Source organism: Pongo abelii, chromosome 7, assembly GCF_028885655.2.
Source record: "Pongo abelii isolate AG06213 chromosome 7, NHGRI_mPonAbe1-v2.0_pri, whole genome shotgun sequence".
Lineage (NCBI taxonomy): Eukaryota > Metazoa > Chordata > Mammalia > Primates > Hominidae > Pongo > Pongo abelii.
Window position 1 is genome coordinate 88085266 of NC_071992.2, and position 11649 is coordinate 88096914.

The following is an 11649-nucleotide window of genomic DNA, read 5'->3' on the forward strand; positions in this document are numbered from 1 at the left end:
AGTCTATCATTGTTGGACATTTGGGTTGGTTCCAGGTCTTTGCTATTGTGAATAGTGCCACAATAAACATACGTGTGCATGTGTCTTTATAGCAGCATGATTCATAATCCTTTGGGTATATACCCAGTAATGGGATGGCTGGGTCAAATGGTATTTCTAGTTCTAGATCCCTGAGGAATCACCACACTGACTTCCACAATGGTTGAACTAGTTTACAGTCCCACCAACAGTGTAAAAGTGTTCCTATTTCTCCACATCCTCTCCAGCACCTGTTGTTTCCTGACTTTTTAATGATCGCCATTCTAACTGGTGTGAGATGGTATCTCATTGTGGTTTTGATTTGCATTTCTCTGATGGCCAGTGATGATGAGAATTTTTTCATGTGTCTGTTGGCTGCATAAATGTCTTCTTTTGAGAAGTGTCTGTTCATATCCTTCACCCACTTGTTGATGGGGTTGTTTGTTTTTTTCTTGTAAATTTATTTGAGTTCTTTGTAGATTCTGGATATTAGCCCTTTGTCAGATGAGTAGATTGCAAAAATTTTCTTTCATTCTGTAGGTTGCCTGTTCACTCTGATGGTAGTTTCTTTTGCTGTGCAGAAGCTCTTTAGTTTAATTAGATCCCATTTGTCAGTTTTGGCTTTTGTTGCCATTGCTTTTGGTGTTTTAGACATGAAGTCCTTGCCCATGCCTATGTCCTGAATGGTATTGCCTAGGTTTTCTTCTAGGGTTTTTATGGTTTTAGGTCTAAAACATTTAAGTCTTTAATCCATCTTGAATTAATTTTTGTATAAGGTTTCAGCTTTCTACATATGGCTAGCCAGTTTTCCCAGCACCATTTGTTAAATAGGGAATCCTTTCCCCATTTCTTGTTTTTGTCAGGTTTGTCAAAGATCAGATAGTTGTAGATGTGTGGTATTATTTCGGAGGGCTCTGTTCTGTTCCATTGGTCTATATCTCTGTTTTGGTACCAGTACCATGCTGTTTTGGTTACTGTAGACTTGTAGCATAGTTTGAAGTCAGGTAGCGTGATGCCTCCAGCTTTGTTCTTTTGGCTTAGGATTGACTTGGCAATGGGGGCTCTTTTTTGGTTCCATATGAACTTTAAGGTAGTTTTTTCCAATTCTGTGAAGAAAGTCATTGGTAGCTTGATGGGGATGACATTGAGTCTATAAATTACCTTGGGCAGTATGGCCATTTTCACGATATTGATTCTTCCTATCCATGAGCATGGAATGTTCTTCCATTTGTTTGTATCCTCTTTTATTTCATTGAGCAGTGGTTTATAGTTCTCCTTGAAGAGGTCCTTCACGTCCCTTGTAAGTTGGATTCCTAGGTATTTTAATACTCTTTGAAGCAGTTGTGAATGGGAGTTCACTCATGATTTGGCTCTCTGTTTGTCTGTTATTGGTGTATAAGAATGCTTGTGATTTTTGCACATAATTCTTTTTGCTAGAGCTGAAATAGTTCACTCCTGCCAGCTCTAGAGGTCAGTTGTTGGAGGTGAAAGAGATTAAAAACCTGAGGCAGGTGGGGCGTGGTGACTTATGCCTGTAATCCCACCACTTTGAGAGGCCAAGGTGGGTGGATCAACTTGAGGCCAGGCATTTGAGACCAGCCTGGCCAACGTGGTGAAATGCTGTCGCTACTAAAAATACAAAAATTAGCTGGGCATGGTGGTGCACACCTGTATTCCCAGCTACTTGGGAGGCTGAAGCACAAGAATCGCTTGTGTCTGGGAGGTAGAGTTTGCAGTGAGCCAAGATCGTGCCACTGCACTCCAGCCTGGGCAACAGAGCCAGACACTGTCTCAAAAACAAACAAAAAAAAAACACCTGAGACAGTGAGATTCTAACCTGTGAATGGTTGTGGTAAGTGAAGCAATACCTAAGTGTTCCTGGACCAAACCAAGGGTGAGGCTGCTTATTCTCATGGCCCAATAATGAAACGCAGAGGAACTGGGAAAGGAGAGAGTTTATTTCTGTAACCAGTTATGGGGAGAAGGCCTGGAAATTATCCCCAGACCACTCAAAATTACAAAGTTTTCAGAGCTTATATACCTTCTAAGCTATATGTCTATGTGTAAGTGTGCATTCATCTAAAGACATAAGTGATTAACTTCTTTTAATCTATAACAAAGGCCTGAGTCCTGAAGACCTTCTTCTGGAGCCTCAGTAAATTTGCCTAATCTAAATGGGTCCAGGTACTGGGGTGGTTACCCTTGTCTCCTGCTAAATCACAGAAGTTTGGGGAGTTCCTTCAGACCTCCAAAAAACTTGTTTGTGGAGACCTGGGGAGTTTCCTTAGACCCCCGATAAAACTTGTTTAATCCTAAACAGGTCCTGTTAAGAATTCCTTCATTATCTTGTCATGCTTCAAGGCCCAGGAAAGGCCTGGGCAAAACTCTTGCTGGGCTTTTGTTACACTCCAACCTTTATATAAGGACATTGGCTCTTTCAGCTTTTAGTATATAACTTAACCACTCAGTCAGTGCTGAAACAATTGTTGTGGAGGCCTGCGTTAGTGAGACCTGACTTGCCACATAAGTGCCATAAGAGCTTGCTATAAAGTAAATATTCATGTTTTGAAGTGCATCCTCAAACTTAAAGCAAAATTTCACATTTATTATATTTATTGTGTTAAAAAAAACTCTACAATAAAACAATAAACTTGCATTTGGCTCATTGCACCACACATCACCTTGGTATTTATTGAATCATTTATCTAAAGTGCTGTCTTTCTGGGAGAACTCCAAGCTTCATAAGATGTTTAAAATAAGTCCTTCCTCTAAACTGAGAGCAAATGGGTTTTGACAAATTGAATTTCAACATGAGACAGATAATAATGCACTTCAGTACCTGTGGTTCTCTTTAACGTGAATGTGGAATGGCTAAGGGCTTGAATGATTAGTTTTTCCTTTAGTAACTGTTTGTCTTCAAGAATGTGCCCTAAGTCCTGTTGTGCATATGCTAAATTTCCAAGTGTTAAAGTGGTCATATTTGTTAAGCTGTGGTCAACTAGACAATAGACTACAGCAGGACTCTACTATGTTTCATGATCATTTCCCAAAATTAGCTGCAGAAGTAAAGCGACCTACAGTCTAGCTCTAATTGTGGAATCAAGGACTGAAGGTCCCCTCGGACCTTTCACTTTATCCTTTGCCAAAAGGTGGAAGACAATAGAATGGATTAATTTGCATTTCTACTTCTCTCCTCTCTTTGAAGTGATAAACACACATCAGTAAAATGCATTCAAAATTAACAAATGAACAGATTAGATATGGAAAATCTAGAGTATTGATTGTCAGTACAAGAAGAATGGCAGTAATCCCAATACTTAAAATGCCCAAAGATGTATTAGCAACTGTGTAACCTCCCAAAAAAATATCTTGGTTCCTTATGATAAGAGCATAGGAATGGATGGGATCTGACCATTGATTTTTCAGGAATATTTTAGTGGCAGAATATTGTACATGTTACCCTGCCATTGGCTTCTGAGGGTAGGGATTCAAGGTGAGCATTCCCAACTTGCCTTTAAAACTATCTGAATCTATTAGCCAGGGATTTATCTAAACCTTCTCAAGGGAGTTTCTAACTTTAGCCTTGACAGCCTCTTAGAGGAGTTAAAGAGGACCTTTATTTTTCTATTGTGATTCACTGATCCATATTTTTAAAGAAAATTCTGAAGTACTCTCAAGTAGAAAGTATTTAACCTAGTTCTAAGAAAAAAAAAGTATAAAACACTAATAATAAAACACTGCACTTTAAGTTAAAGGTCCATAAATCTTTATTTACTCTACAACACATTCTGAAATGCATTATACTATTGTTTCACTTTATAGCAATTTAAGGAGGAAAGATGGAAGCTGGAACAAGAGGAAGAAGACAACAATGAAAGATATAAAGGGCCCAGGCACAGTGGCTCCCAGCACTTTGGGAGGCCGAGGCAGGTGGATCACAAGACCAGCCTGGGCAGCAGGGCAAAACCCCGTATCTACTAAAAATACAAAAAAAAATTAGCTGGGCATGGTGGTGCATACCTGTAGTCCCAGCTACTCAGGTGGCTGAGATCAAGACCAGAGTATCACTTGAGCCTGGGAGGCAGAGGTTGCAGTGAGCTAGTGAGCTGAGATTGCACCACTGCACTCCAGCCTGGATGACAGAGCAAGGCCTTTCCCCCTTCACCCCCCCGCAAAAAAAAAAAAAAAAAAAAAAAAGTGGAGGAGACATAAGAGGAGAAAGGAGGAAGTGAAAGGAGAATAACCCAGAAGTAGAGAAATTAATTTAGAGAGATTAAAAAGAAGAAAATGCAGGGAGGAAGAAGTAAGAAGTCCTGAGATAAACTAATTTTTTAACAATCTAATGTGTACTGAGCTGTGTGGTGTCAAAATGTCTAATACTGCCCTTTGAAATGTTTACTAGATGCTCAATCTCTAAATGAAACAGTCATTTCAGAATATTTTTCTCAGAGCTACATATGATAACTGAAACCAATGACACCTCCCAAGGTCACTGGCAAAGGTCAGATGAAACCAAGCCAGACCTAACCTAGGTAAGACAGGTTTCCTTCTCCACCAAGAATTGAGTATACTAAATACACAATTTAAGAAAAGAAGCGCTTCCTTTGCCTTACCCTCAAATCTTCATCCTTCTGCTTGCCCCATAAATCTAGAACACTGGGATTTGGTAAGAAAATCCCCAATTGGGCTATCTATGTCCTATATGGCTTTACAGATATCCCACATACTGTCCTTGGCCCTTGTCCTTCCAGACTGCAGTTCTGGGTCATTTCATTTATTTAGTGATGTCTGTGTACCATGTAATTTTTATAACAGCTGCGAAGTAGCTATGATTGTTGCCTTTATTCAACAGATCTGTACTTTGAGACAGAGAGGTTAAATAACTTGCCCAAGGACACCCAATAAGTGGTAAAGCCAGGGTCAGAGCTCAGACTGCCTGACTCTAAAACCCAGTCACTAGTTCTCTCCTTACTTCATTCTAAGCTCTTCCTCTTTCCTTCCATGTCTGACATCATGCCGCCTGGAATATCAGCCCTGCACTGAAATCATCACGGATGTTCTTCAAACTCTTCTTTTTGAAACCTTCCTGCACTCTTTGAAGTTAGCATATAATCTTCCTTTTCCACATGATGCTGGCCAGAAGTCCACACATCTGAGGACAAAGGCCATACTGACTTGGTTCTGTTGTCAGTGCTTGCCACGTGAATAGTATCTGTTCTTAGAAGAAGCATTGTTGTACTGAGTGCCATGTTCTCTCTCCAGGTGTCGGTCTGAGTTTATATTTTTAATTGTAGAATGAAATTCCTAGTGATCATCAATTCTGTCTAGCTTACGTGGCATGTAAGACAATTCCCTTAACAAAACACAAACCAGGTGGTTAAGAGAGAAAAATTACAGAAAACTAAGAGAGGAGAGATAATTACTCCCCGCAAAAACTATTCCAGCCATATGTGGCCCTCATCCAAATGTTGGATGCCCATACACATGTTCCTAAGAACAATGAATGTGGAGGGGGGAATGGAATTTAAATATACATTAGGCTTCTAAGTGAAGTATTTGTGTTAGGGAATTTTAAGTTGTAAAATTACCTTCTTATAATCTTCTTGGAAGAACTTGGAGCATTCCATATTAGTTAAAGAATCACCGACCCATCTGTCTCCTAGCTGCCTAAGCAACTAAGAGGATTTGCTGACTTGGACTTTTCTCTTTTCCAGATCCTGGCCATCGTGTCTATCCTGTTCATCGTGCTTTCAACCATTGCTTTGTCTCTCAACACGCTGCCGGAGCTGCAGGAAACGGACGAATTTGGACAACTCAATGACAACCGCCAATTAGCACACGTGGAGGCTGTGTGTATTGCATGGTTTACCATGGAGTACCTTTTGCGATTCTTATCCTCACCAAATAAATGGAAGTTCTTCAAAGGTCCACTGAACGTCATTGATTTGCTGGCCATCTTGCCGTACTATGTCACCATTTTTCTCACAGAGTCCAACAAGAGCGTGCTGCAGTTCCAAAACGTGAGGCGCGTGGTCCAGATCTTCCGAATCATGCGCATCCTCAGGATCCTGAAACTCGCCAGGCATTCGACAGGCCTGCAGTCTCTGGGTTTCACCCTTAGGCGGAGTTACAACGAATTGGGCTTGTTGATATTGTTTCTGGCCATGGGGATAATGATATTTTCCAGCCTGGTATTTTTTGCTGAGAAGGATGAAGATGCTACCAAGTTCACCAGTATCCCTGCATCATTTTGGTGGGCCACCATCACCATGACCACTGTCGGCTATGGTGACATTTACCCTAAAACATTACTAGGGAAAATTGTGGGAGGCCTGTGCTGTATTGCTGGGGTTCTGGTTATTGCCCTTCCTATCCCAATTATTGTGAACAATTTTTCTGAGTTTTACAAGGAGCAGAAACGCCAAGAGAAAGCAATTAAAAGGAGGGAAGCTCTTGAGCGGGCCAAAAGGAATGGAAGCATCGTTTCTATGAATTTAAAAGATGCCTTCGCTCGAAGTATGGAACTGATAGATGTGGCTGTCGAGAAGGCCGGAGAGTCCGCCAACACAAAGGACTCCGCCGACGATAATCACCTGTCACCAAGCCGGTGGAAGTGGGCCAGGAAAGCTCTGTCGGAAACAAGCTCCAACAAGTCTTTCGAGAATAAGTACCAGGAGGTTAGCCAAAAAGACTCCCACGAGCAGCTGAACAACACATCTTCCTCCAGCCCACAGCATCTGAGTGCCCAGAAACTGGAGATGCTATACAATGAAATCACTAAGACACAGCCTCATTCTCACCCAAACCCAGACTGCCAAGAAAAGCCTGAGAGGCCATCTGCATATGAAGAAGAGATCGAAATGGAAGAAGTGGTGTGTCCACAGGAGCAGCTGGCCGTGGCACAGACCGAGGTCATTGTGGACATGAAGAGCACCTCCAGCATCGACAGCTTCACCAGCTGTGCCACTGACTTCACAGAGACAGAGAGATCGCCGCTGCCGCCGCCCTCTGCCTCTCACTTGCAGATGAAGTTCCCAACCGACCTCCCAGGGACAGAAGAGCACCAAAGAGCTAGGGGCCCTCCGTTTCTAACTCTATGCAGAGAGAAAGGGCCTGCTGCCAGGGATGGCATGCTGGAGTATGCCCCAGTCGACATAACTGTGAACCTCGATGCCAGTGGCTCCCAGTGTGGGCTACATAGTCCTTTGCAGTCTGACAATGCCACCGACAGTCCTAAGAGCTCTCTAAAAGGCAGCAACCCACTAAAGTCCAGATCCCTCAAAGTGAACTTTAAGGAAAATAGAGGCAGTGCACCACAGACCCCACCCAGCACAGCCAGGCCACTGCCAGTCACAACAGCTGACTTTTCGCTCACCACCCCGCGGCACATCAGTACCATCCTCTTAGAAGAAACCCCCTCCCAGGGAGACAGACCCTTGCTGGGCACTGAGGTTTCAGCGCCTTGTCAGGGACCTTCCAAAGGGCTGTCCCCCAGGTTTCCCAAGCAGAAACTGTTCCCTTTCTCTTCAAGAGAGAGGAGGAGCTTCACTGAAATAGATACTGGTGAAGACGAAGACTTCTTAGAGCTCCCAGGGGCAAGGGAGGAGAAGCAGGTGGACTCCAGCCCAAATTGCTTTGCAGATAAGCCTAGTGATGGGAGAGACCCTTTAAGAGAAGAGGGCAGTATGGGCTCTTCCTCCCCGCAGGACACAGGTCACAACTGTAGGCAAGACATTTACCATGCTGTGAGTGAAGTCAAAAAGGACAGTAGTCAAGAAGGGTGCAAGATGGAAAATCACTTGTTTGCCCCAGAAATTCATTCCAACCCAGGAGACACAGGTTATTGTCCCACACGTGAAACCAGCATGTGACTAGTTACAAAAGCAATAAGTTGGGAAAAAAAAACAAAAAACAAACAAAAAAAAAACTTGTTTCTTAAAAATGCGGTTAATAATGCCTGTGAACTAAAAAAATGGGAAGCCCTCCCCAAAAAAGTGCATAAAATGTTATTTTTGCATGGCATGAACAGTTTAGCTTAAGTACTGTTTAAATAAAGAGTCAAGACTGCATTTTGTAACAAACCAACAAAAATGACTGAAGAACAGTGAACAAATAAAAAGAGCTCTATTAGGAACCAGTATTCTGCAATGTCTGACATTTTTGATCCTTTCATTTCAAATTATAGGCCGATTTTCAAGTCTTAACGTTTATTTTACAATGAAGCTTAGAATTTTCACATGAAAGGATGAAATGTCATTGCATGCATTCATAATTATGAGGAATAAGGTACTGTGAGCTTGCAAAATGCATAACTTTGTAAATAATGGGGCCTGGATGCAAAAGTGTCATGAACACATGGAAACAAGTTTCTGAAACACAGGTATTTCCTTCACAGCTACTGCCTGGAGGAGCTGTACAGACTTCCTGTTGCAAAATTGCAACCTCTCCTTAAACCATCTCGCATATCTTGCTTTGAGTTATAAAGCTCTTAAAAGTACATTTGTTTAAAGGAATACAGTATTTTTTATTTATTTGTGATATAATTCATAGGCTGCATTTTACTTTTTTGCTTCTGCTTAATTGTGGCATTTGTGGTTCATTTATAAATCATAGACATGGGCAAGATTTAATGACCAGATATCAAAATATTTGAAATTTTGCCAATAAGTTATATCATGCCACAGCCAATTACAGAAATGCATTTTTCAAAAACCTGAAATTACTAAAAAGGTTATATCATATAATTAAATGTTTTTAATGGCAGTCTAAATTTGGAAATTAGTTCTGTTAAAAAATTTGGCCACCTAAAGATGACTGTATTTTCCACTTATATCCAACATAACATAACCTTTTCTAACTAAAGTTCTAAAAATAGAATACAGATATGCCAAAATGGAAATTCCAAAAAGTGACTTGACAAACTAAAAGCAGAGTCATTTAAGTGAGATTGCCACCGCCACTCATAGAGTTGGCTGGGAAATGAGTTACTACAAAAAGAGCCCAGGCGTGGTAATGGGTCACCCTATATTTCTCAACATGGGATGCGAGGTGGGGGGACACTGCAATGTGTGGGAGGAAGTTGTTCTTTTTGCAGGATATGAATTACAGAACCCAGAGCACAGATGGCAGTCACACCCTCCTGTAATTACAGCAACTAGAAACACCCCCTTGCATTTCCAACCTTTTCAGGGGGTGGTTGGGACTCTCTTTGTTCAAAATGACTTTCAGCATTTTTGACTGGGAGCAGTGAAATCCAGAACAGTGAAGGCACTGACCAGAGATTGCCCTGTTGGTGAAGTCTGTGCTAGAACCCAGGTCATCTTAATTCACTTTGCTTCACAGGAATGAAGGCTCTGGTCCAAATTTGCAATCACCAGATGTGTGATTCTAGGCAAGCCCGTACAACCTTTCTTGGTCTCAGTTTTGCCCCAGTAAAAATCAAGACAAAATTATTTCCAAGGTCCCATAAGACTTTGATATGATTCCTTGGCCTCCCAGGAAGGTCCAGATTTTGCCTCAGCCTAATGCACTTTGTACATGTCTGTGTGTGTGTGTGTGTGTATGTGTAAAATTCAGGGAAATAGGAAGATGCTGGGCCAAATTTAAAGCACAATTCATGTTTAAAGAAAAAATTCTAAATTTTATTTTATTTTTAAATGGAAAAAATAGCCCAAATATTTAGACTCTTATTTAAGGCTTTAAAGAAAAACATTTCTTTATTAACAGAATCTGGTCATTATATCTCAGATAAGAAAACACGTTTTGATCTTAGTTGAAACACAAGCAGACCTACTGCTAAAAATAATTTTAAACATTTCTTTTTTCACCGTGCTTAGAATTTCTTAGTGGTTTTCATGTTTGTTTCAAAACATAACCTTTAATAGTTTATGGTCATTAATCGTTGATATTTACATTATTCATACTTATTTCAGTGTCTAAAGCTAAATATTGATCAGTTTTGTAAATAGAGTGTTTGAATTTTCTATCTATAGTTTTTCAAGGTCAAACAGGTATGTATCTGCTGTTAGATGAATAGCAAATAATTTATGAAAATCATTTTATTTACATAGCCTCATAAAGCAATTATTTTTGAACATCTCTTATTGATGAATCTCAACTCTTTTTATTCATCTTTCTGTATAAGTGGACTTGTCTTAATGCGCTAAGAGTTGACTGATGCCCACGTTTCCTATGTCTGTTAGGCCTTCTTCTGAGAACACTGCTCCAGAATGTTTAATATTAGAAAGCTTGCCTAGTCGAAGAATCCTAGACATTCCTCCCTAGAAGCGTCCTCCCCAAAATCTTTTTTCCCTTCATTCTAAGGTACATTTTTAAGTTTTAGAGAATTTTCTAGTAGAACGCATGGAAGCTTATCCTTCCATTTTCCTTAGTTCCTCTGAGTCAAAAGTCTTCAGCTAGGAAAGAAAGAAAATGCTCCTCTAAAAAACATCTTTGACTTTGGTGTTTCACAAGGAAGCAGTGTGGGGACTGAAGGCTCCCAGGATGCACTTATGTAGCACTTCCTAAGCCTTTTCCATGAACTGCACCTAACGCAGAGAATAAACATGTGTGCCTGGAATGGTCTGGGAATGTCCCAAGCACAGAGTTCTTTTGGAGTCTTATGTTTTACACTAAAAAATCATGTAAATGCTGCATTTTACTTCATAATTTTATATATTCCATATGTTTAAATATTTTAAAGATAATGTTTTATATTATTTACCAACTAGTAAAATGGATACTTGTATAACTTTAAATACGTCTTTTGTATCCCCTGGAAAAATAGATCCCCAGTTTGAGATGCACTGCATGAATGGCAGGAACAGAGATTGGTTCCCTGAGGGCCACTGGAGGTTTCTGCTGCTGAGAGCGCTCACCCCTTGTTACAAGTGAGGATTATTTGAATGACTACAAAATAACTCAGTTCCACGTATGGCTAATTTGATTCTTCTGACTCTCCTAACAACCAGCACAAATTGCCACAATATTGTTTGAGGTCAAAGATTGAGTCCAATCCTACGAGGATAGAAATGGGTGCATCAATGTGCGTCCTGAGTCAGACCACACATACAAGGATGATATGCTAAGTGGGTCCCTGGAATTGACTTGATTCATCTCTAAACATTTTTACTAGAAATTTCTCTACCATGACACAACCAGCTGCTTTGAAGCAAGCATTTGATCAAGTGTTATCCTGATATAACTAGATTTGGTAACAAGGAGAATATGTGCCAAGTGTCTGTTCCCATTAATTTCTTCTCAAAACAGTCTCACTCTCCTATAGACACTGGCCTAGGAAAGTCAACAATTCAACTATTTTCTCTTGAAATTTGAATACCAAAAAAAAGCCATATGTATATAGAGTACTTACAGTTTCTTATCTCACAACAGCCTTTTGAATATTCAGTAAAGGACTGGAGGAGTTATACATTTTGCTCAATTTCACACACGTCCCTGGTGAATAGAACTTGGCCTCATCCACGCCGTCTGGCTTCAAGTCTGGCATTCCAGTATACTGCAGGAAAGTATGTTTAGTTAGGCTTGGTTTTTTTTGTAATAATATCAAAAATATATAAATAAACTTGGAGGTGTATTTATAGTCACACAGCTTGTTTAAAGCAGCAGTAGATG

The 11649-nt window shown here is 40.4% G+C and overlaps 1 protein-coding gene across 2 annotated transcripts in view; it reads left to right on the top strand.

Annotated features, from left to right (window-relative positions):
- KCNB2 (potassium voltage-gated channel subfamily B member 2) overlaps window positions 1–9873 on the top strand; it is a 401787-nt gene extending 391914 nt beyond the window's left edge. For both annotated transcript variants that reach the window (XM_009243863.4, XM_054561765.2), the window contains one exon: window positions 5733–9873. In XM_009243863.4, the coding sequence (XP_009242138.3) occupies window positions 5733–7889 (2157 nt within the window). In that variant the 3' untranslated portion in view covers window positions 7890–9873. The remainder of the gene's footprint in view (window positions 1–5732) is intronic.
- Window positions 9874–11649: the final 1776 nt, after the last annotated feature.